Source organism: Nuphar pumila, chromosome 4 (assembly GCF_984573655.1).
Source record: "Nuphar pumila chromosome 4, dmNupPumi1.hap1.1, whole genome shotgun sequence".
NCBI classification, from domain to species: Eukaryota; Viridiplantae; Streptophyta; class Magnoliopsida; order Nymphaeales; family Nymphaeaceae; genus Nuphar; species Nuphar pumila.
This window is the reverse complement of record NC_143252.1, coordinates 11,287,783-11,314,331: the sequence shown is the minus strand read 5'-3', so window position 1 is coordinate 11,314,331 and position 26,549 is coordinate 11,287,783. Positions and strand designations below refer to the sequence as shown.

The 26,549-nt window shown below is 37.4% G+C and overlaps 1 protein-coding gene across 1 annotated transcript; it reads left to right on the top strand.

The window, feature by feature from the left end:
- The first annotated feature begins 13,990 nt into the window (after positions 1 to 13,990).
- On the top strand, positions 13,991 to 16,155 carry LOC149839367 (uncharacterized). Its single transcript, XM_090004848.1, has 3 exons — positions 13,991 to 14,567; positions 15,531 to 15,852; positions 16,048 to 16,155. Exons 1-3 carry the CDS (start codon positions 14,083 to 14,085, stop codon positions 16,153 to 16,155), a joined length of 915 nt encoding a protein of 304 aa, XP_089860974.1. The 5' UTR covers positions 13,991 to 14,082.
- Positions 16,156 to 26,549: the final 10,394 nt, after the last annotated feature.

Genomic DNA, 26,549 nt, shown 5'->3' with positions numbered 1-26,549 from the left:
ACCAAATTGGAGGATAGATGCATATGAACCGTTAAAACAAATAGAATAGGTTGAGCATGCAAAGATAACTTAAAAACTATGCAATTCTTTAACAAAATAACTAACTCATGCCAATTGTGCAAAAAAAAATGATTCAAGTTGTTTAAAAAAATAACTGGTTTAACCATTAAAGATGTGCTTTTCAAAAAAAAAAAAAGCATCGCCAATAATTTTGGAATACTTGAGGATAAAGTGCCACCAATGAATCATTAAAATTAGTTACTGAAAAAGCCACCAACAGGAAGTAAGTTCGAGACCAAAGATAACCCTACTTTATGCAAAAATAGCTCTGAGTGCGGACAATCGGTTTTTATACTCCGTCATTTAGGAGTGCGACCTTCATGAGGTATATGTGTTGATCGCTACATATATGCAACTTTAGTCTAATATTTGCGAAGTTTCGAGGTTAAATTTAATAGGCGGTTCGTAAATATTTTTATGTGAATTTTGTAAGGCATATGCAGATTAAGTAGGATATTTGTGAGGTTACGAGGTTCACTTTAACAGGAGGTTTGCATATTTTTTATGTGAATTTAGTATATATGAAAACTTAGTCAGATATTTACGAAGTTTTGGGGTTAGTCAGTTTTGAGTTTTAGTAGGATGTTCGCAAATATTATTATGTGAATTTCATGATGCCTGCAAAAAAAAATGTATGAACCACTTTTTAAGTAGGAGTTTGTGATACCTAATGAGCAAAGCGATATTGCGCAAACTTCATGAGTCAGTCTGGATTAAGTCAGGTTTGACAGGGTCTTAATTCTCTGTTTGGATCTGGTTTGAACTGAACTAGACCATACTTGGGTCCAGTTTGATCCAGTCAGTCTAGATTGATTCAAGTTGAACCAGATCCAGACAAAATTGGGTCTAGATCTGGTATAGAGTAGATGTAACAATACTGAATCCAGATCAAGACTAAATTTGGATCCAGTTTGAGACTGTTTAGATCAATTCTAGATCTAATATGTAGCTGGATCTGGATCTAATCTATAGCTAGATGGATTAGTTCTGGATACAGATTAAAACTGGGTTTGGATTTAGTCTGATAGTTCTGGATCCATACTAGAACAAGATCTGGATCCAGTTTATAATTTATTATGGATTTTTTAGAATTCAATTGAGTTTCAAACTAAACCTAATTGGGTCGAGACTAGGTTTAGAAAACCTAGTACTCTAAATTCAAACCAAACATGTTTTTTATGTAGAATAAATAAAGTCAAATCATAAGAGCTAAAATGATTAAATTACCCTTGTGTGTACCTAATATCCGATTAAGTAAAATGAGCATTGCACTCCAAACTCAACATTGAGTGAGCTTTAGTGCATTAGACTTGTATCATAGAGGAAAATCTTCTTGTCCTATAGTTATGGTCAAATCAGGGGCACAAAAATAAGGTCAGATGAGTCAACTATGGAGGGGTATTTTGGTAATTTTATCATAATATAAACAATATATATGTATTAACATGAACATACTTGTGTGATGATCATGTTCTATTGTTAAAACTAGTTGAGACTTGATTGCGATCAGAGTATATCATTTGTATTTAAGGTAAGAGATATTATAAGTAATCTTAGTTGTAAATAAATCATATTGCGTTGCATGTTATTATTATTGTTTTATATTAGTATGTTTAGAAATGTAGCTCTTGAATGTGAACACGATATGTATAAAATGATCATACATGAATTAATTTCAATGAGATGACTATATGCACACACCAGTCGCAATATATCATGAATATTAGAAAAATTATTTTATGATAACATATTTATATTATAATCTTCGAATAACATGCATTGTGATGAGATTGTGATTAACCTTGAGTCTCTTGACTCTGGTCATATCATTTAAATTTATATTGAGATTAACATGTTTAACCTCTTAAATCTTGAAAGTGACAATTTGTAAAAAGGGCTACCTGGTTTGTGGCCATAGTGCAACCACCATGAAGAGTGGGTCACCGGTGATTTAACGACGTAGAGACTTTACCTCATTGCATGCTTAGTATAATGCAAATTATGCACCCTAATGCCATTTTGAGATTGAGAATGAGTTCAATCGTGATTATTTCAGATGACAAGAGTAGGAGAATGAGTGAAACATGAGCTTGAGAATAAGGTTCAAGGTAATAAACCTAAGGTATGCCTTAGGATTTTATATTCACACAATATCTAAGACTTTAGACAACTATGGATGGTTGAAAATCATTATGGTTAGGATGTAGCATGAACCATATAGAGTTTGAGCCTGACTTCTCGGCTAGCTACCGGTGGAGTCCCCCTTGTTGTTTCACTACATTGCTAAGTGATCCGGGGATCACTGGAAGTGTATGGTTCATAGTATAACCAACAATGTAGAATTGAGGTATTATACATGGGTTGCTACATCCATAGATGGCTATAACCGATATAATCGACCTAGTGTTATAACATGTTGTGAGTGAGTGTTAGATTGAGAAAGTTAATGAGGGATTTAAAGCATACAAACATTTTATGGTTTGTCAAAAACTAAACTTAGATTAGGGGCTTAGAGCACACTATAGTTGTAAGTTAAAGTCATTCATTGTTTATTAATTTTATACTGAGTTGTAGACTCACGCTCTTTATAATTTCAACTGTAGGTTTTAGGCACACTAGCGCAAGCATGACGTGATCAGCTACTCTGACTGTACAATAAAGTATTTGTTAATTTTATTTTATTGTCATTGAATACTCATGTAATTGCTATTTTCATATGTTATGAATGATGAACTTTGTCAAAGAATTGAGTTTATTAGAAAAAAAAATTAGCTATTTTTCTCTACGTAAACTCTGTATGATTTCTTTTTAGAAAGTAATACCAACCAGACTTAGACTCTCGAGGTCTTAGATCTAGGTATTCTAGCTTAGTACTTCATACTTCATCCCCACTTCTTCGAATCATCTCGAACCACATATCAATCTCTTACCAACAACCAAGGGCTATTGTCAGTGTGATTTTGAAGCACCCTCTAGAGATCCCTACAAGCCATGTAGTAGTTGCTTTCATACACGCCTAACACGATAAAATGCCCAGGAGAATCTGAAAGGGCTGAAACTTAAAATAGATGCATACTTCCTGCCATGAGCGTAGCAGAATGAAGATGATGTTGATGAAGAACGTCAAACACATGAGGGAAAGACCTTCCAAGCTCTCCTAGATACGCATGAGAGATGGGAACCCACAAGCATGTGAACTTTTGATCTAGTGAGTTCTAGGGACCTGTCTCTTAAAACTATATATTCATATTCCTCAACCCATCATAGAGGAATCCAAAATGAATGGGTAACTAAATGGGATGTGATAGGGATTATCCAGATTCAAAATATAACCCCTTCTTAATGTGATGAATACGGGTCATAACCCAACATTCTCCCACTTGGCCCAATTCATCACAATTCTGCAATCCCAATCAAAGTCTTAAACAAGAACTCCTAATGGCATGAATCATGACGGTAAATACTCTCAATTGAATATATCCTTCAATGTATCACATTACCACTAGTTTATCCTTGAATAAGTTCTTAAGGGAGACAATGATACTTAATTAGCAAGCTACTTAAAAGCTCACTGAAGGTCCAAACAATAACAATAATGAAATTGAATTGCTTTCTATTCATCATAACGACATGCCTAAAATGAAAGCATCAACAAATGAGATCAACATAAACGATGACATGAGTCAAGTGTCAGATATCACATATCCAAAGGTACACAAAGTCCCATATGGGTTACATGTTCATTAAACACTTTTGGCGCCAATTCCTTCGTCAAAGGGTCTGCAATCATAAACTCTGTACCAATGTGTTCAATAGGCACTATCTGATCTCGAACCTTCTCCTTCAAAGTTAGATATTTAATATCAATACGCATGCCGGCTCACGTAAACTTATTATTTTTGGAGAAGAAAACTGCAGAGGAGTTATCACAAAGTAACTTAAGAGGCTTCGAGATGGTGTCAACAACTCGAAGACCAGAAATAAAATTCCTCAACCAAATAGCCTGTGGTAGTGCATCATGACAAGCTATGAATTCTGCCTCCATAGTGGAAGAAGCAATAGTGCCTTGCTTTCCACTCCTCCATGAAATAGCACCCCCAGAAAGTAGGAAGATAGACCCTGAAGTAGACTTCCTATCATCCAGGCATTTGGCATAATTTGCATCTGAATAACCAACCACCTCTAAATGATCAGTCTGTCTGTATGTGATCATGTAATCTTTCATGCTTTGTAAATATCGCATAACCTTCTTTGCAGCTTTCCAATGATTCAATCTAGGATTGCTCTGAAATCTTCCCAGTATATTCACTATATAGCAAATGTCAGACCTTATACAAGTCTGAGCGTACATCAGGCTACCAATTGTTGATGCATAAGGTATGCCTGTCATTTGCTTTTTCTCTAATTCATTCTTCGAACACTGTGTCAAACAAAATTTATCTCCTTTAACAACAGGTGCAGCTGTAGGTGAACCGAATCTTTCAAGAACCCTTTTGATATAGGCTTTTTGAGACAGACCAAGTATTCCTTAGTTTCATGCATGTCCAAATTATTGGTTGCAAGTAAAATATCATCCATATAAAGGACTAAAAACATAAACTTGCTCCCACTTACCTTAAGGTATATACAATTATCCACAATGTTCTCAGTGAAACCAAAAGATGATACCACATAATTGAACTTAATATACCATTGACGGGAAGCTTGTTTCAGCCCATATATGGATTTCTTAAGCTTGCAAACAAGGTTGGAACCTCTATCTGAGATAAACCCTCAGGTTGTCGCATGTACACCTGTTCATTTATGTCTCCATTCAAAAAAGTTGTTCTCACATTCATCTGATGAAGCTCTAAACCGAAATAAGAAACTAAAACCATGATTATCCTAAATGAGTCATTCTTAGAAACTGGAGAGAAGGTCTCATGATAATCGATGCCCTCCTTTTGAGTGAATCTTTTGGCTACAAGTCGGGCTTTATAACGATCTATGTTGCCTAATAAGTCGCTTTTAGTCTTAAAGACTCATTTGCAACCAACTGATTTGGCCCATTTAAGCAACTCCACTATATCCCAGACTTGATTTTTAGCCATAGATTCCATCTCTTCCTTCATGGCATCATACCATTTTATGGAATCACTCCCACTCATGACTTCTAAGAACAATGTAGGATCTTTATTAACCTCAATGTCATAGTCAACTTCCTGCAAGTAAGTGACATAATCTGAAGCAATTGCAGGTCTTATCACTCTGCCAGATCTTGTTGATCTTACCCTTTGTTTTGTATCCTGTAAGGATATAGGAGTAGGATCCATTGCTTCAGAGATGATTGATTCTTTATTGGGTTGTACATCATTGATTGATTGTCCCTCTAATGCCTCACTTTGTTGAACATAGCAAGGCATTTGAACAATAACCATATCACCTGAATTTTTAAGAACTGAAACAGATTCCTGTATTTTTCTCAAAATTTATATCTCGAGGTTGTACACTTCCACTAATCTCATCATTCTCAAAAAATATGGCATTTCTTGCATCAACTATTTTTGAAGTATGAGATAGACAATAAAATTTGTAACCCTTAGACTCTTTCGGATAACCAATAAAATAACCACTGGTTGTCTTCATGTCTAACTTTTTCTCATGTGGATTCCAAACATTGACCTTTACAGGACAACCCCAAACATGTACATGTTCCAAACTAGGTTTTTATTATTTACATAATTCAAAAGGTGTCTTTTAAACTGCTTTAGTAGGAACCCTATTTAATATGTACAGTGCAGTTTTCAAGGCCTCACTCCACAGAGATAAAGGGGGAGTAGAATTACCAATCATACTCCTAACCATGTTCATTAATGTTTGATTTTGCCTTTCAGCTACATCATTTTGTGATGGTGTACCTGGCATTGAATATTGAGGTTCAATATCTTGTTCTTTAAGGAATCTAGCAAATGGACCATGTTTTTGTCCATCATCATGCTTCCCATAATATTCACCACTTCTATCTGATGTCACTATTTTTATTTTCTTTCAGGTATGTCTTTTTACTGTTGATTGATATTCCTTAAAGGCATCTAGTGCCTCAGATCTCTCACGCAGTAGAAAAAGATACATATATCTAGAGAAATCATCAATAAAGGTAATGAAATATTTTTGACCATCAAGACATGGAGTAGAAAACGGTCCACAAATATCTATGTGTATAATTTGTAAGAGCTTAGAGCTCCTTTTGACACCTTTAGTAGTATTATGATTAGTTTGCTTTCCCTTAATGCAATCTACACATACCCCAAAGTCAGTGAAATCAAGAGTTTTAATAACTCCATCATTCAATAATTTCTTTATTCTCTTAATGGAGATATGTCCCAATCTCCTGTGCTATAACATTGATGACCTACCATTATCACATTTATATTTCATGCCAACATGCAAAGTTAAAAGGGTTTGTTCATAATGATAATCAAGAAGCAATTTATATAAACCATTCACAAGAATTCCAAAACCAACAATACAAGAGTTTTTATATAAAGAGAAAGATGTCCCAAATTTAAATTGAAATCCAAATATATCAAGTTTGGAAACTGAAATAAGGTTTCTAGAAAATAAAGGAATATAAAATGTATTCTCTAAATCCAAAACAAAACCAGACTAAAGAATAAGCCTAAAAGTTCCAACTGCTTCCACATGTGATTGCATCCCATTTCCCATACAGATGCATGATTCACTTAGCATCAAACTCCTTCGGCTTAGAAAACCCTGCAAGGAGTTGACAATATGGATTGTAGTACCAGAATCAATCCACCAAGTATTATGGGGCACATTAATTAAATTAGATTCAAAACACACACACGTATAGAGATTCCCTTTCTTCTTCATCCATTCCTTAAACTTGGGGCATTCTTTCTTTACATGTACAGTCTTCTTGTAGAAGAAGCATTTGCCATTCTAATGTCCTTCTTAAAACTTTGGACTTTCTTCCCCTTTCTTGCATGTCTCTTTTCCTTATGAGTGACTAGATGGGCACTATCTAGTCTCTCCTTCTTAAGCCTCCCTTCTTCTTGAACACACATGACTAATAAGTCATTCATAGACCATTTAGTCTGTTGTGTATTATAAGAAATCTTAAATGACCCATATGCTGAAGGCAGTGAATTAAGAATAAAATGGACAAGGAATGATTCTGACATTTCAATCTCAAGTGTCTTAAGTTGGGTTGCGATATTGTTCATCTCCATGATGTGTTCACGCAGTCCACTGGAATCGTTGTACTTCATGGAACAAAGTTTAGTCATTAGGGTGCTGGCAAGGGCTTTATCAGAACTTTCAAACTATTTTTCAACAACCCTCAAGAAGTCTTGAGCAGTCCTACATTTAGGGATAGAATCCCTGATGTTGTCTACTATATGAGATTACATAAGCATTAAGCTCAAGCAGTTAGACCGCTCCCACTTATCATATGCATCTTGTTGTACTTGCATACTCTTTTCTGTACGTTTGGATGGTTCATCCTCACAGAACATAAGATCTAAATTCATGCACCCTAAAGCAAACTTGATCCTCTCTTTCCATAAATTGAAGTTATCACCACTTAGAATGAAAACATTAATAAATTATGTAGGCATAACCGAAGTAATAGCTGCAAAATAGATCAAAATTGCATGCTCACATTAATTGCTTAAACATGAAGCACATATGAAAATTCACTTAATTCAAAATATAACACATGTTATTATTTTGGTAAACAACACATAGCATTATTATGATTCTTGCCATAGCCACACAATCAAAATTATGCCAATATAATATTAACAAAATAAACATGAGATGCCATAAAATGCCAACTTAATGTAATAATAATAAATTTATATCATATCCTTGGATGTTGTGGCTATTTCATAGACAATCAATAAATTTATAATATCACCTTCTTAATGTGATAAAATATTATTATTCTCGTATTTTGAGATGCTGAGGCTATTCATCAAAAATACTCTAATAATAATATAACCACTCTTCAACATGACAAAAATAAATATATTTTATACATAGGATGTTGAGGCTACTCCTAGTATAATAAATATTTATTTATTCATAAAGAGCAGACATCAAAAAAAATATCCAACAATCACATGAGTATTTATATCGAATATGAATTTTTTACTAAATGCATGATTATACATTATATAAACAAAAATACTACATAGAATACTCATTTAAATTACCATGCATAATCATACGATAATTGACCAAAATTCAATACATATTGAATGAATTCATATTCATGTCGAACATATAAACCCGATTTGACTCCAAAGCATATGATTCAAATTGGATTTAAATTTTGGATCAAATTTAATACATTATTGAATAATGGACACAAATCCAACATTAATAATTTGTATCCATAAATCAATAAATTAATGAATTAAATTTAACTGAATCTTAATTGATCCAAAACTGAATTAAATCCAACATTAACAACTTCAGACACAAATCTGGCTCCAAAAAAAATAATGAATTGACACAAGTTTATCATAACTTGATGAATTCAGGTTTAAACTGAATTGGATCAGCCCCATTGAAACAAATTTGGGGATTGAACCCAAAACCCGACAAACCCATGTCAATAAGTTCAGCAAGGACTTGTGTATACTTTAAATCGTTGGATCGAATCTAAATGATCCATAATAAGACCCACAACCAACCCAAACAATGAAAAAACAAAACCTGCGCATGAGTATTACTCAAGCACAATGCTTTCTTAAGAATTGGGTTGGACCCTAATAAACCCAATTAGGGCTTGGACCCAAAACCCAACAAGCCCATGTGTTTCCTAAGTGCACAAAACCAACCACATATGCACAATGTTCAACAAGAGTTTGGGTCGGGTCTAAATGACCCACATAAGGCCTGGACCCCAAAACCCAACCAGCTATGACTTAATACAACAAGTTTAAAACGTGAGTCACATGGACTTGGGTTGGATCCAAATGACTCGAATCCAGTAATAAGGCAAAAAATGACCCCTCATAGCACGAAATCATGCGGTTACAGAAAAGGAAAAAAAAACAGAACGTCACCGACCACCCTATCACGCTGTGGGAAACAAGACGTTGGAAAAACCAGAACGTCGAAGGCGACCACCACCGGTGGCGAAGGCACACCGACGTCAAGGCCGCCAGCACCGTCTTGTAGAACACCTTTCCGGTGATAAACCAGCGCAGATGAAGATGGTCACAACATTGTCGTCATGGCGAAGGGTCGGGTGCAGGGCATGAATCGTCGACGCCAAAGTGGAAAAATGTCACCGTCGCTCAAATCCTGGCTGCAAACTGTCACAGAGATAATCCGAGAGACATGCATGCTCCTTAATCAGTGATAAGGGTTGGTGGGCGTTCGTCGGCAATGACGATATCCGTCGGCAAACCGGCGTCAATATCCAGCCATGGGTCGTCTGAGTGACGCAGCGGACGGTAAAACCCCATCCTAGTTGACTGATTTTCGGTGAACTGTATCTAGCACTTCATCGGATCTCGAATATCTTAATGAATCCTATATAGATTCCATAAACGACGACCAACGCCGTCGGCAACAGAAGGGCTAAGCTCTGATACCAATTGAAAGGGCTGAAACTGAAAATAGATGCATACCTCCTGCCATGAGCGCAGCGGAATGAAGATGATGTTGATGAAGAACGTTAAACATGTAAGGGAAGGGCCTTCCAAGCTCTCCTAGATACGCACGGGAGATGGGCACCCACAGGCATGTGCACTTTTGATCTAGTGAGTTCTAGGAACCTGTTTTGATCTAGTGAGTTTTAGGAACCTGTCTCTTAAAACTTTATATTCATATTCCTCAACCCATCATAGAGGAATCCAAAATGGATGGTAACTGAATAACTGAATGAGATGTGATAGGGATTATCCAGATTCAAAATGTAACCCCTTCTTAATGTGATGAATACGTGTCATAACCAAACAAAATCCACCACCACTCTCACAATTGGGTCTGAGATGAAAACCACGTCTATATTAGTCTGACTTTTTTTCCACAAGCATATAATTCTGCAATCAGGAAAGCTTTCAAAATTCCCAACAAAGTTATATTGACTAAAAACTTTTCATAAATCCTTTGATAGCCTCCAAAGATATCTTCACTTGCAGAAGGAGGGCAATATCAATTGAATTTTTATTCATAACAGAATTTTTTTCTTTCCTGGACCAGCTTGTCTTTAAGCCCCGTATGTTCCAACAGAGCACTTTCATCTTAATTGAGAGGTCTGGAAGCCTGATCCATCAGGAACCGTAGTTGGTACTTCAAGTTTCCATTCCATGCTAGGAACCCATTTATTAGCTAGTAAAGTTCGTCCGACCATCTTCCTTTCACCCTTTCCAAGATTAAATTCATGTCCTTTTCACTAAACACCTTTATCATAAACAAGCCTTTCTTGCCAAACGAATTGAATGTTCTTGATAGAGGATCACGTTCGACTCAGACTCTCAAAGATAAATCTGAACTCCATAAGTTTCCAATGTTCTTCTCCAGCAAAGCCTGCAATCAGGGTCCATTCAAATGGTTTAGACATCTAAGCATAGCTCTCTTGAGGGACATAGACAACGCTTCGGATGTCCATCACTACAGATCAAACAGGTTCTCTTTTTGGATGGTATGGCTCTTCCTTCGCCCCCACAACCTCAAGCCAAGAGTGTTGGGGGGATGGCCCTTTACTGAGAGTGGACATGCAAGGCCATGCCTGTCCTTCTTAGAACAAGGAGGGTCGCCAGTGTTAGAATGATCACCATTAGCATAGCTCGCGTGCTTCCCAAACTATTCTATTCTTTCATCGCCTATCGAGAAGAGTTCTTACTTTTCTATGCGCCAGTTTTATTGGGGTGCAATCGTTTTACTTGTATTTAACATTAGATGAATTCAGTCATGTTAAAATGATTAAAGTACTTTTAAAAAAAATGATATTTTTAAAAAAATCCTGGTTACATTAATTTTGTAGTTAAAAAGATAACGTGTTTGACTTTTTAATTCCGTCCAAATTCAACATAATAATCATGCCTTTTAAAAAATACCATTTTAAGGGTATTTGAGTCGATTTAATAAGGCTGAATATATCTAATATTAAACACAAGTAGTTTAATGTAGTGTAATGTGAACTGAAAACCTACAAAATACAACTTTTCCAAATTCCAACCCTACAGATGTACTCAGCACGATTGATTTACTAGAAACCAATACTTGTATCATGCATTTTGGATGAAAAAATGGTATTTGGAGCTTTGAGCATTCATGAAAATTGTAGGTTGTTGATTTTTGAAACCTTATAAAAACATATCCATGCATTGAAATCAAATGTTACAAGAAGCGATTCTTATAAAAACAAGCATATAGATCACACTTGTAGGGTTAGAATTTAAAAAACAAAACAAAACAAAACAAAAATTCATGAAAATCCAATAGCATATTTCATTTAGTAGGTTTTGTATTCTGCATGTTTTAATTTCCCTATATATATCATTTTCTTGACCCAACAAAATTCCAATATGACTGCTAGTCATTTGGTCAAGTTTGGACAACCTTACTAAATTTGCTTACACAATTTGTCGGATTTCAATTTGTATCGGGTTTGGGATTTTTGAAACTTAATACCAGACCCAAGTGTTAATGGGCTTTGGAACTGGACTAAATGGATTGATATGATTGGAAATAAGACTAGAACCCTTACCGCTAGCATGCCTAAGAGGGGTGAACATCAGATCAAGTACCCAGTACTCGAGATGGGTGGGATTTGGGCTGCATGTGCAGCTCAAGCTTGACAAGTGTTGGGCCCGTCCAGGCTTGACCCATTTACTAGAGGGTTCAAAAACTCCCACAGACCCACTTGGACCAAAGCGTAATATGACTTGGGCTGGCCTGTACGGTTGTACCTAACAAAAGTTGAATCAGACTTTCAACGGGCCTAAGTCTAGGTCGTGCCTGTCTGGCCCAAATAGGGTTGAGCTGGTTTGGCGCCCACTAGGGCTGCTAAACAAGCTGAACAAGACAAGCTTGGCTCATTCTTGTGGCGAGCCAAGACACGTTTGAATTCATAATCTACCCGAGTTAAAACTAGCTGAGTTCAAGCTGGCTTGTTTATAGAAAAAATATTTTGTTTTAGAACTAGAAGAAATAGAATTGCAGAAAATACATGCAAAATATATCTAAAAGTATATTTCTTACTATATAATGAGCTTATACGAGTCGAACTGAACTGAGTCCTTATTGTTCATATTCAGCTTGCTTTGCCTATTTTACGTGTTTGAACGAACTCTTTACGAGCATAGCATGAGCCAAGCCATGATCAGCTAGGCTTGTTTCCCAGCCCTAGAGCCCACCCCGACTACTAGCTAACTAACTTAAAAATATGGCTGCCAATTGCCAATAGCTAAGCTAACTAATATTAAATGATTATAATGTGAATTCTGTGGCCACTTGGTTACAACTCTTTCGGGTGACCATATTTAGTTCATGCGTCAATTTGAAGTATTTTTTTCAATGATTGATCATGCGCGTACGCCAATGTCTTTTGTCTTCATAACGAAAACCCCTCGCCCAAGCAAGAAAACCCATGTGGATCCTATGATCACTAGGGGTGGCAATCGGGTCGGGTTGGAGGGTTGGCGGGTCAGCATACCTCAACACGAACCCGACCCGTTTAATAAACGGGTCGGCTGTGGCAAACACGAACCCGACCCATTTATTAAATGGGTAACCCAACATGACACGGTTAACCCATTTAATAAACGGGTCAGGTTGGCGGGTCGGGTTCAGGTAAACGGGTTGGCGGGCGGGTCAGGTTTGAGTAAACGGGTTGGCGGGCGGGTCGGGTAAATGGGTTGGCGGGTTGGGTTCGAGTAAATGGATTGACCCGCCCTCCTAACCCGTTTATTAAATGGGTCAGCTGGGTTGGCATACTCCTAACACGAACCCGACCCGTTTAATAAACGGGTTAGGCGGGTCGACCCGTTTATGACACAAACCCGTTTAAGCCAAACCCGAACCCGGCTAAGAAGCGGGTTGGCGGGTCGTGTCAGATTTTGCCACCCCTAATGATCACCCTGCCTTATGTGGTCTACTTCTAGGGGCGGGCATCGTGCTGGCCTGGTCCGGCCCAGGCCATTTAAAGCTTGGCCTGCTAGGCTTTAAGTATGGCTGGGCGGGGAGATGGTTTGGCCCATTGTCCCAACGAGTCAATGTAAAGTGGGCCGGATCCGGCCTGGCTCGACTTAAATTCATTTGCAAATAATAATAATTAATAAGTTTTCAACTTCTCATGTACCCAGCTAATTAGTTTTTTTGGTTTATATAAAATTAATGTAATTAATTAGGTAAATAGTAATTGTTACCAAGTGTACATCGGGGGTTAAATGAGCCGATTCTATTTGCCCCCCTTTAGAATCAAATTTGGTCATATTAGCATCGATGCTGACAACAATAATGCACGCAGAATGTATGTTTAGAGATTTAGACTTTGAAAAGTTTGGCAGGGTCTGCTTACACAGAGGGTCATTCTCTCTGTTTACATTGCACCTTCTCTCCATTCACAGGGAACCGTTTTTCACGTGATTGTGAGAAAATTGGTTGGCTTATGGTTGTAAGAGCGAACAACACCTTATAAAAGAAAATGATTTCTCATGTTTGAGAGAAAGCAGTAGAGGTGTGTGGAGGAAGCGACTTCGATTCTAGAAAGAAGGATTTAGAAGTGATTCTAACTCACTTTTGTGAAGTGCTTGCAAGCGTGTTTGGCTGGACCAAAACCCTCACTCGCGTAAAGACTTCCCACCTTCAGGTTGGTTTCCGGTGGGGTTTAAGCATAACTGGATCCAATTCATGAAACCTGATTGAATAGATCTGGTCGTAAGATTTATGACCCGACCCATCCCAACTCTCTCTCTCTCTCTCTCCTTTATTCATGATTCAGTATGACATGCTTCCCTGTCTCCTTTTGCAGAAGAATTGTTGGGTACCAAAAGGCAAATGATGCCAAAGAGGAGGACTGTGGCTGGGGTGGATCAAGATGAGATGTTGGATCCATCCATGCTGGCTGACCCAGACAGTTGCTTCCATGAGTTCAGTGGTGTTCAAATACACCATAAGGTATGTAGTGCAGAAGAAGAAGAGCAAGCAGAAGAACTAATGGGTAACTCAGTTCAAAGTGAAGCTTCTTATTTCCAAGCCAGAAATGGCAGATTAGGACTACCCATGATTCTTCTTCACGGTTTTGGGGCGTCTGCTTTCTCATGGAGCAAAGTAATGAGGCCCCTTGCTAGTATGGTTGGGTCAAAAGTTCTTGCTTTTGACAGACCTGCCTTTGGATTGACTTCAAGGGTGGAGTACCCTCCTAGTCCACATTCTGCAGTGGTGGCTTCCACTCATTTGAATCCTTACTCAACGGCGTTCTCTGTTCTTGTGACACTTTCTTTCATGGACTTGCTGATGGGAGACAAGGCAATTATAATGGGGTGAGAATACTTCTTAATTTCTTTTTATTTAATTTTTCATCTAGTATTTTTACCAGCTCAAGTCTTAATTCAAGAGCCATTGATATTCTTTTTCTTTTTCTTTCTGATATGAGACTAGCTTGTATCAGAACAGAATCTGTTGGAGTGTGGAGCCTGTTCCCTACCTACCTGGATATCAATCCTGTACTTCCCGATCCAATTCTTTTGAGGCGAATTATTTTAGGGTAGTTTTGTAATTTTATCCTAGACTTCTTGTAGGATCAAACTACAAAACTCAACTCCTTGAATCAGATTACAAATCTTGCAGAATCCTTGTAATATTCGAACTCCACTTGCAGAGTTTTTTGTAACATTCTTTGGCTTCGTTTATTTAAAGAGGGTCATCCGCCCTTTGTAAGGTCTCATATCCAATAATAGGGTTTCAGTATGGCCGTGGAGGTAGGCAATTCTTGCCGAACCATGTAAATCTTTGTTCCTAATGTGGTTTGATTTCTTCTTTTGCTTCTTTCCGTTTATTTGTTTTGTAGATTCATTGGTTGTGTGCGATCATTTTTCAACAGAATCAGCGGCTTCTCATTAAACACTAGACATTGTAATCATTACTATGTAAGATACACCTATATAATGGCATAAGTTATAGTAAACGAACATTAGGATGGTTTAATGCCATTATCAGAAGCTGCTTAATGAGAATTTCTTGTTGAGTCCAAACTATTATGTACCAATGTTATAGCCATGAAAAATGTTGCAGTTCTTTTTTTATTACTCATGTTCTGGTGGACTAATAATACAAGACAGAGATTTCAAGTAACATCTATACGTAAGGAAAATCAAACTTAGTTCCTTAATGAATTTTCTTCACATTAAATTCGTGATATAGCTTATTTAGCTCAAGTAACATTTTGGTGAGTCTTTTCCTTTTCGAGCATCATCGAATTGTACTAACATAAATGTCATTCGCAGGCATTCAGCTGGATGTCTTGTAGCAGTTGACACATACTTTGAAGCACCTGAGCGTGTTTCTGCACTGATCCTTGTTGCTCCTGCAATTGTTGCACCACTTGTCTCATCTAATAGAAAGAAGAAAAATCTCTCTGAAAGAGAAGATGGGGTGAGAAATGACCAGGATAATCTATTTTATTGCATTGGTAGATTTCTCTGTGCACTCTATTTTCAAGTCCAAAGAGCCATAATGTGGATACTAAAAGGGATTATGAATTTCATCTCTTATTGCTACAAGAAGTCATTGTCGGCAATTCTGCGGGCTTACTTCGCCATCATGCTGGTAAGCATAAAAATCTTAGAAAGGCATTGAGTTGTTGAATCCTTGAAGGGTTAATGTTTTCTGAGTAGGGATACCATTGATAATTTGAATGAATTCAACATTATGGAGTATCATTCTTTGTGTGTATCTTGCATAAGATTGCCAAGTTCTCGGTTCCTAGAAATTGCCTTCAACTATATAGTTCTTTGATTACAGGTGAGACTGATAATGGACAAATTTGGCATAGCGGCTGTTAAGAATTCTTGGTATGATGCACGCCAAGCTACTGATTATGATATTAATGGTTATACAAAAGTAAGTTAAAAAAATATTGTTTAGTTGTTTGCTTGCAGGATTATATGACACACTTTTGATAGTTTTAATCCCTCATGATTTCGTTTAACATTATTTGATCTTACCACTGTGACTTGTTTACGTTTTTGGTAATCATTTACCATCTATTATATCATGATTTATTGTTCAAGTTCTTTCAGAAAACATTATTTTCAAGAGGATTCTTTATGTCAGCAAGTGCATGTGTCATAAGGAGCAGTAACAATTGCAGCATACCAACACAGATTCTCCATTTACTGAATTGCAAGTGAAAAATAACAAGCGTAGATGCCCTAACGATGAACTTTGGAAATGTTAAAGGGCATGCATATTTTATAGCAAGATTTTTATGACATTGTCTTCTAGGTACTGTGACTAGGATGTGATTGCTATGTCAAACGGAAGTAATGCTTTTCCTTATATGAGTAGTCAAATTGTGCAGAAGATTCATTTTACTACGTGATGTACACATAACAAATGCGTGGCAATTGTGTGCTCTTCAACTTGTGGCTCTAGCTTATTGGTCCAATTACAAAAATTCTTATAAATGAGAAGATATGTCTTCTTGATGTTACAAAGAGAAAATTATGTTAGCACAAAATTACCATGGTCTCTGTCTTAATATGATAAAAATTATAGTAGTTCTGTTACAATTGAGGTTACACGCCTTTTGGTGGTGCCAGATCAAAGGGAAAAGCCTCATCCTCCAAAATTGTTCCCGCATCTCACTAAACATTACCTAAATTCATAGTCATATATATGGGCAATATTTTCAAAATATCACGATATTATGGCTGTACATTCAGCAAACGATAATATAGGTAAAATATCATGGTATTTTGAAAATATCACGGTATTTTGAAAATATCACAAATTTGATAATATCGCGATATTATTACGATATTAACAATTAGTTTTACTGTGTTTATTTATTTATTACATTTTAAATATATTTTCTTCTTTCTTTTACATTCGATACTTATTTCTTTTATTATTTATGTTTTTTGTCTAAACATGATATTTTCTTACTTATTTTTGTTATTTTTATATTTTTTAAGCCTCGAGATTTTCCTGAGATTTATCACCAAACTTATAATTTAGCGAGAAATAGCCTCGTCCAGATATAGCTGATACCGACACTTTGTTAAATAAAAAATAGTTCTATGGAATCCCAACAATCAAATATTACATCTCATTCAGAATGTTAACTTCTACTGAAAGCCGAATGTGGCGAATCAGTAAAGTTCATGAGGTATGTTCATATTATTTGTGGACATTGACAGTCCTCAAAATCCAAACTCATGTATGTGTGCCTTTGTTGCATTGCAGAAGATAGGTGGACATTATCTTTTGGATGAACTAATAGTTTTATGATATTCCCCTACTGCAGCCACTGAGAGCTAAAGGCTGGGAAAAGGCACTTCTGGAGTTCATAATAGCTTTGCTCACTGAAACTGAGAAAAAGCCATCAAGCAAGAGCAGACTTTCTGAGATTGCATGTCCTGGTGAGACATATGTCTTGATTTGTTTTACAGTGCTTACGAAAAAAGCTTCCAATAACTCTTGAAGTATGCATATACTTTACAAAACTTGAGAGTGCACTTTGTGTCTTAATTCACAAGTGGAACATTATTCAGCAACTACTAAAACAGTTTTGCGAAGTCTAGGATCTTAATGTATCTATTTGTATATTCTTCATTATTACAGTTGACTTTCTTAAAATTTTGAAAAAGTAGATCTTTTGTACCTGATGCTTCATGCGAGCATTGCTCTCATTTTGTAATACTTACATAAACTGATCTCTTGTGTTGATCAACAACCAGTTTTAATTATCACGGGAGAGAATGACCACATTGTTCCTGCATGGAATGCGAAACGGCTATCACTAGCTATACCCGGCTCCCATCTTGAAGTGATGAAGAACTGTGGCCACTTGCCACATGAAGAACGAGTTGAAGAATTCCTTTTTGCTGTCAGAACATTTTTGTCAAGAACTTTCAGCATTCACAGCAATCATGTTCACCAAGAAACAGCATGATGTCATGGTAGAAAGATTCAATTTCAAGAGTATGTTAACCTCATAGTTTGGTAGAAGGCAAGCATGTTGAGATGAGGATGGTACTTGGATAAAGGGAAATCTCAGAAGTCTCTTACCTGTTGCAGCCCAAATTTAATCAAGGAAAAAGGAGGGTGGCAACCATGGATTAACCAAATTCCCAACCATGGGTTGACCGAATTCTTATGATCAACTAATGGTTTACTTATTTAGTTCTCTTTACTGTGTAATTATAGACTACCACTTGTAGCATGCCATATATAAGCAATGAAAATTCATTCTTTTTCCATATAATAAATACCACATTTCTGCATACCTGGTGAGTCTAGTCAGAACTTACATTTATGAGGGATGAACTTTTGAGTATGTTAATTTTTACTAAAATGGAGAAAATGTGCGAGATGTAAGCTGAAAAATTGGATAGAAAGGATGTTGAGAAACTTCAAAAGCATTCAGTTGAAAGAATGGTAGCCAATTGGTATAATTTTATGCTCAATATCTGAATGGTTGTGTGCAGCAGAGCATCTATCAAGTCATAGGTGAAATTTGAACCTGTAATATACATATATGTGTGCATGTGCATGTGCATGTGCACGCTTGTGTGTGTGTGTGTGACTCCAATGTGTTTCAGTTTACTATATGATGATGAGGACATGCTCAATTCTCTATGGGATCACTAAACAACATATGTTCTAAACTTAAATCAATAAAGTAATTGATATGCTTGTGCCAGCTTTCTTTTAGAATAAAGTGACAACAGAAGATGGATATTAAAAAGATTTGGAAGTAATGCTGACTACAAGGCATCCTCACATTGGTAACAAGACAATCTGAATCGTTCTTACATCTCAAGTTCTGGGTACTATTTGTGTAGTTTTGTCTCTTGCCACTATGTATGGATGAATTCTGTCAGATGGATGTGAAAAATGCATTTCTTTATGGCGCACTACCTTCTTGGATACCCTGAGTCCGATATCAAGGCTACAATGTTTGGCTTATGAAAGGCTATATACAATTTGAAGTAAGAATCTTGTGCATGGTTTGAGACTTTTAGTGTTGTTCAATTTTTATGTTGCATTCGATGCCAATGTGATTACTCATTATTTGTCCATCCTAATTAGGATCATATTACTATCATTGTTGTATATGATCTATCATTGTTGTAAATGATCCAGATAGAATCACACATCTGAAGTTCATCCTGAGGAAGCAGTTCCATATGAAGGATTTTTGCCCATTGCATTATTTCCTTAGCAATGAAATTATCAAACCAGCCACTCTATCATTTTATCTTAGCGAAAATATGCTCTGGACATTCTTTCTTGTTTTGGGATGACTGACTACAAACCGTCTGCCCTCTTATCCAGAGTAATTCAAAAGTCTCGTTGGAGCCCTTCAGTATCTTACCTTCACGAGGCCAGACTTGGTATATGCCACCAAGTCTCCAGGTTTATGCAATCACCTCGTCTCAGCCACATGGACAAGACTAAAAGAATTATGTGGTATGTGAAAGGCGCAATCAGCGATGATCTTGTTTATAAAAGGCCCTCTTCTCGACCTCATGATGGTTTGGCACCTGTTATTCTAGCTTATCAGATGCTGACTGGTTCAATGATCCCTCCTCTAGGCGATCTGTTACAGGCTATTCAATCTTCATGGGACATCTTGTTTCTTGGTCCAGTTGAAGATAGAAAACAATGGCGCAGTCTAGTACTGAAGCAGAGCCATCTTCATTGCTTTGAAAAAGTGCCAGGTCAGGAACCAGGGTCGGGGCCACATTTTGGGGAGGGTGGTTACGTGCCCTCCCTAACCCGCAGAAGTCCCTCAAGGGGGATATGGGTCAAGGTGGGCAGTGCCCACCTTGACTCGTGTAATACATGGGAAGTGCCCGACCCTAAGGGGGCGGCATTCCCCCAATTCCCTCTCCCCCTTCGATTATGCCGTAATCCCCCCCACCCCCCCTCTCTCTCTCCTGCTCTTCGCCCTCCCTATGAGATCGAGATACCATTGCCTCAGCTAGTCTGCCCTCTGGCCATTTGCTATTCACACAGGTCCTCTCTTTCCTCTTGAAACTATAGTGCTAACCCACACCACTCCTTTGGGCCTCCCACCACTCTTCGTCTGGCGGTAGCCTATGGTGAACATCGTGCAACATGCACCCCCTCCCCCTCTCTGATTGGGGGGTCAGGCCCTCAAGCGCGCCACCAGCGGCCTGCATCAAGCCACCTCTTCAACACTATGGCAATTAGCAAGATGTGTTTGTTACAATTTAGTTTTTTTTATTCAGCGGCCAGCTAGAAAAGTTGTTTGAAGCTACCACCTTTTCTCTCTCTCTCTCTCTCTCTCTCTCTCTCTCTCTCTCTCTATATATATATATATATATATATATATATATATATATATATATATATATATATATATGTGTGTGTGTGTGAATATTCAATGCTATTGAAGCCAGGATCAAACCTTGGGTTGTGTTATTTCGATCCAAAAATATGTTTTTTTAAGTCATGAATTTTTAGTGCATTTAATTTTTGAAGCCCTTAAAAACCTGCTTGTGTGTCACAATCATATGATTTAAAACTCAATTTCTACTAAACGCAAACTTGTAAACCACATTCATAGGGTTTAATCTACAAAAGAAATCTAAAACCTGAGATTTTCCTCTCAATCTATATAATTTGATGCCATCAATAGTACTAAATATTAACCATATATATATATGAGAAAATAATTGCTACTAATAAAGGTAAGAAACTAATGAGCTAGAAATCATAGGTTCAAGTTGTATCGACTCAATCTAATCACATAAACTAGTTCAACATGATTTTGTTTGCTAAGGATCAAGCTTTGGATCATGCTTTTCTCACTTAAAAATGTGATATTTTGAGTTATAAAATTTTGGTACATTATGGGTTGTTGATTTTTGGACTCATTTAAAAACCTAATTGCTTGTCATAATCACATGATTCAAAACAAGTTTTCTACTAAACTAGATCACATCCGTAACATTTGATGTGCAAAAAATTGGAAAAAAGTGATTTCTACTCATTAGTTCTTTACCTTCATTAATAACTAATATTTATCATATATATAATAATGGTTTCGTGATAAACCACATTGGTGCTAAATCTGAGCTAAAGCGCCAATCTCAGGTGTTGATGGACGGTCAGTCTGCAAAAAATCGCATCAAAAATGTAATTTTTTGGACAAAAAGACTTTTAGTGGCGGACTAAAAGAACCAGTAAAGGTTGCACTAAAGGTATGAGACCTTTAATGGCGCTTTTAGTGTGCCACTAAAAGTCAAATGCATTTTTGAAAAATGTCTTTAGTGGTACACTAAAAGCGACCTTTAGCAGATCCTTTACTGGCACTTTATGAAAAACGTCTTTTAGTGCACCAGTAAAGGTTTCCAAAAATTTTTTGTGTGCTGACCGATCTATCAACGCCTGCGATGGAGGGTCGTGGCGCTTTAGTTCCTGTTTATCACCAAATGGGTTTAGCATGGACTCATTTCATATATATATATATATATATATATATATATATATATATATATATATATATATATATATATATATATATATATATATAGAGAGAGAGAGAGAGAGAGAGAGAGAGAGAGAGAGATTGATTTCTGCAACAAAATAGGCATAACTATTGGAGACAATGGACGAAGAAACTTTTAAATATTTTGAAAAAATTGATAGCCAAAGCTGAAGTGCCAAATCTGGCTGCTGACTATCTGAAATAGATGGAGATGATGGCTTGTTCTGGCTTCTCAGGTTCCGAGCTTGTTCCCAAGCACCTGTTGAATGGGGCACTGACATATCCATGAATGCGAGAAATTCAACTGAAACGCTGTGAGTTTGAGAAACCCTTTTTTCGTCAATTTGAAATCTTGGTATTTTGAGTTAACAGACCAGATTTTTCTAGCTAGATGCAAAACAACGAGTAATATGCCTTTTTCTCGTTAAAGTCGACCCTAAATCATTCGAAATCAAGATATTTATTGCCGGTTTGCACGGAAATGCCAAACTGTTTTTTTTTTTTAATGAATTTTCTTTCGAAAATCTCTGTACATCTTGACAGATTTTTTAATGTTCGACAAAGAGATTTTTTTTTAATGAGTTTTTAATGAACTCTTGACAGAGCAGCTTCGCCTCTGGCCTAGTGCTAGTCGGATATGTATATCTTTGACACTTAGGGCACGTCTTTGAGTCATGAGTGAGAAAATCTCTTTTAATAAATCCCACTATGAATCCATACATATTTCCAAAGGTTTTTGGCCAAAACTCAGTTCACACCATATTTGATCTTTCTAAATGACATGATTTCCAACTACTGAACAAAAATCACTTAAAACAAGTTGGAGGTTTTGAAAAGTAGGATTCACTTTCAATGAATTTTTGACCAATCAAATGGCAAAATCTTATTTTTTTTTACCCAACAAAAAATTTGTAGAAGAAGATATAAGCTTTCCAATGCTTCGAACCTCTCTTTCTTTCGATACCGGAATGCGGAGAAAGCATGGGGGTGACCCCGAGCCTACAATTATGCCCCATTTTTCTCATCTCAAATACTCATTGAGAGCTTCCAAAGCTCCTAGATAGGGGTGGCAAAACCTGACACGACCCGCCAACCCGACCCACCAACCCGCCTCTTAGGCGGGTTCGGGTTGGGCTTAAGCCAACCTGTTTAATAAACGGGTCGACCCGCCTAACCTGTTTATTAAACGGGTCAGGTTCGGGTTGGGGGTATGCCAACCCGGCTGACCCGTTTAATAAACGGGTTAGGCGGGCAGGTCAACCCGCCAACCCGTCGACCCGACCCGCCAACCTGACCCGTGAACCTGAGAACCCGTTTACCCAACCCAACCCATTTATTAAATGGGTTGGCGGGTCGTGTCAGGTTACCCATTTATTAAACGGGGCCGGGTTCGTGTTTGCCACAACCGACCCGTTTAATAAACGGGTCGGGTTCGGGTTGAGGTATGCTGACCCGTCAACCCGTCGGGTCGACCCGCCAACCCGACACGATTGCACTCCTAGAAGCCCCAAGGTTGTCCCTTTACACATCAGTGACGACACTCAGTTTTGGCCTCGCAAAGGGACATGTACCAAATGGGTTTTAAACATAACATACTTTCAGCTTGATGACTTCAAACGGTTCTACCCAACGTGCAGAGCAGCAGCATACTTAGCAATACGTGAAGTGACAAAAAATTGTAAAATAATGGATACAAGTCTAAACTGGTTTTGCCGGGCTTAGGCTACTAGGTAGGCGGTCCAAGTGATCTGTCAAATCACTTTAATAAAGTGATTTGACATCTTAACCGTCCATTGCTTCATCCCATCATCCCACAAGGACCACGTTGTGGATGGTTATGATGCCAAAGATCACTTGATCTGCTCTCCTTGCGCAAGTAAGCGTGGTGACTTCCTGGGATAAGGGGTAAGCACACTGCCAGGCAGTAATCATAAAGACGACAGTTTGGGCCAACATGGTTAGGTCTCTGATCTTGGGGGGTGGTTTTTAAATATAAAAAAATAAAATCTAAACTGGTTTTGCATTCAAAAAGACGGGTGATAAAAATTATATTAAGTTAAAAAAGCTGACAACAGTATGCAGATGGGTTAATTCAGTCTTAATTTTACCAAACAAGGTCATAAACACATAAATATGTACGAGATCATTCCTTGAAAATCGAGTTAAGGTACACGAGCTATGGGTTTCAAATTCAAGACTTAATGTGATCCCGTTTACCAGTTTAGGCACACCTTTCTTGCAAGATCAAATGCTCTGAAATGGGTGCATTTTCATTTTTTTTATTCAGTATTAAGGTTTATCCTATTATGTAAAATAAGGAGTATTTATGTCTAATTATCAAGGACCTCGTTATATTTTTTAGGTTCTTAGACATAGCATCTAGATAATTATCGAGCACATACGATAGTTTGGAAAAACCAGATAATTCAAAATAAATCCCTTTAACCTGTTAAAAGGATGCCTTTGCAACAGGTTAATGATAAAAGAAAAAGATGTACACATGATTTTAACGTTGTTCGGTGAACTACCACCTACATCCACGATACTTCACTCAACAATTTATGTGTGGAGTTTTCCACTATTTAAAGATATTACATGGTTATCGACTAATCTTAGCCGATCCTCTGGATTCTTCTCTTTGTTACATTTGATAACATCCTTACATTTGATAAAAATATTATCTTGATCTCCTTCACATCTAACCATATTAGCCCTTCTTCTGATATTATCGAGATTATCGATAATCTTAGTCTCCTTCATATTAGTTCCACATTTGTCATAATGGCTAACCATATTGGCTCCTTCTTCTCCACATTTGTCGATAATCTTGGTCTCCATAATATTGGCCTCACATGTGTTTCCTTCTTTTGTGTGATTGAGATTATCGATAATCTTGAACTCCATCATATTAGTGTCACATTTGGCTCTATCATAATCGCCTGTTAGAGTCTAATTGTTGTCCACAATATTGACCTCACATGTGTCATTTTTTTGTGTGATTGAGATTAGCGATAATCTTGGACTCCATCATATGAGTGTCACATTTGGCTCTATCATAACCACTTGTTAGAGTCTCATTGTTGACATTATCGTGCCCATCACAATCTATATTGTTAACAGTCCCCCTCAAATTGGTCGCGGGCAGAGTGGAGTGACCCAATTTGACTCGAAGATCAAGAAAATGAGTGCACAATAAGGGCTTGGTAAAATTGTTGGCATATAACGAGTGATGAGAGTTCTCAGGATAACTTTTTCCCGAATAAAATGATAGTCGATTTCAACATGCTTCGTGCGAGAATGAAATGCAGGATTATGGTAATCTGAAGTGCCAAAATATTATCACAAAAAAGAATAGGAGGGTGATGAAGGAAGACTCCCAAGTCACGTAGAAGAAACGTGAGCCACATAAGTTCAGCAATAGTGGATGCCATCGAGCGATATTTGGCTTCTGAACTGAATCTAACAACAGTAGGTTGCTTTTTGGCACTCTAGGAAATGCAATTGTTCTCGAAGAACATACAAAAGTCAGAGGTAGAGTGCCGGGTAATGGGACATCCATCCCAATCGACATATGAGAAGGCATACAAGGACAAAGATGTATTGGAAAGCAGCCAGATCCCATGATCAATAGTGTCGTGAACAAAACAAAGAATGCACTTCACCATCTAAAAATGAGTATTGGATGGATTCTGCATGAACTGACTGACAAAATTAACACTGAATGAGAGATCACGTTTAGTCATAGTGAGGTATTGGAGATCGCCAACCAGACTTTGATAAAATGTAGCATTCTGAAAAGGCACCATCCGTAGTGCCAATAGCATGGGTCACCATGGGTGTAGAGATAGGCTTGGCACCAACCATTTGAGCCTTGTCAAGAAGTTTATAGGCATAACGCTTCTGATTCAGGAATAAGCCCCCAGAGTACCTGTGAACTCCAATGCCCAAAAAATAATGCAAGAATCTGAGATCTTTCATAGCAAACTCTTGACTGACAGTGTTGATGAACTGTCTAAGAAACTGAGGATCATTGTCAGTTAGAATAATGTCATCAACATAGAGTAGAAAAATAATTATCATGGATCTATTTTTATAAATAAATAAAGATATATTAACAATGCTGGAGAAAAAACCAAGAGAAAGAAGAAATGCGCCAAACCGATCAAACCATGCTCGATGAGCCTGCTTGAGTCCATACAAGGCTTTCTTTAGTTTGCAAACAAAATTTGGCCATTGAGGGTATTGAAACCTGAAGGTTGTTCAAGGAACACAATTTCATTCAAACGACCATGTAAGAATGCATTCTTGACATCCAATTGACGAATATCCTAGTTGTAGGCCAAAGCAAGGGTGAGAACAATATATGTATGGTGGTAGGATTGATTACAAAAGAGAAGGCTTCCAGGAAGTTGATCAAATCCCTTAGCAACAAGATGAGCTTTTAGTCGTTCAACAGAGCCGTCACTTTTGAGTTTGGTTTTATAAACCCATTTACACCGGATGATATGCATGCCAGGCTCTTTGGGCACAAGTTCCCAAGTGTCATTGATATGAAGAGCACGCATCTCCTTATGCATAGCTTCACCGCACCCTTTGTGGGCAAGAGCAACCTTGAGACTCTTTGGTTCAAGTGGCATAGAGACAACAATAAAATATTTAGGATTGGGCTTTACTATGCCGTCCCGTATACAAGTGACCATATGATGGATTCGAGAAGGAGAACTGACAGGGGTGCCTTCAACACTGTCCCTAATGACAATAGGTTGGGTAACACAAGGAG

What these genes read in the sequence shown, in the direction of transcription:
- LOC149839367 (XM_090004848.1), top strand. Translation starts at nt 14,083, where the DNA reads ATGATGCCAAAGAGGAGGACTGTGGCTGGGGTGGATCAAGATGAGATG. An exon ending in GACAAGGCAATTATAATGGG is followed by an intron (nt 14,568 to 15,530) that starts GTGAGAATACTT and finishes TGTCATTCGCAG; the next exon opens with GCATTCAGCTGGATGTCTTG. An exon ending in CTTACTTCGCCATCATGCTG is followed by an intron (nt 15,853 to 16,047) that starts GTAAGCATAAAA and finishes CTTTGATTACAG; the next exon opens with GTGAGACTGATAATGGACAA.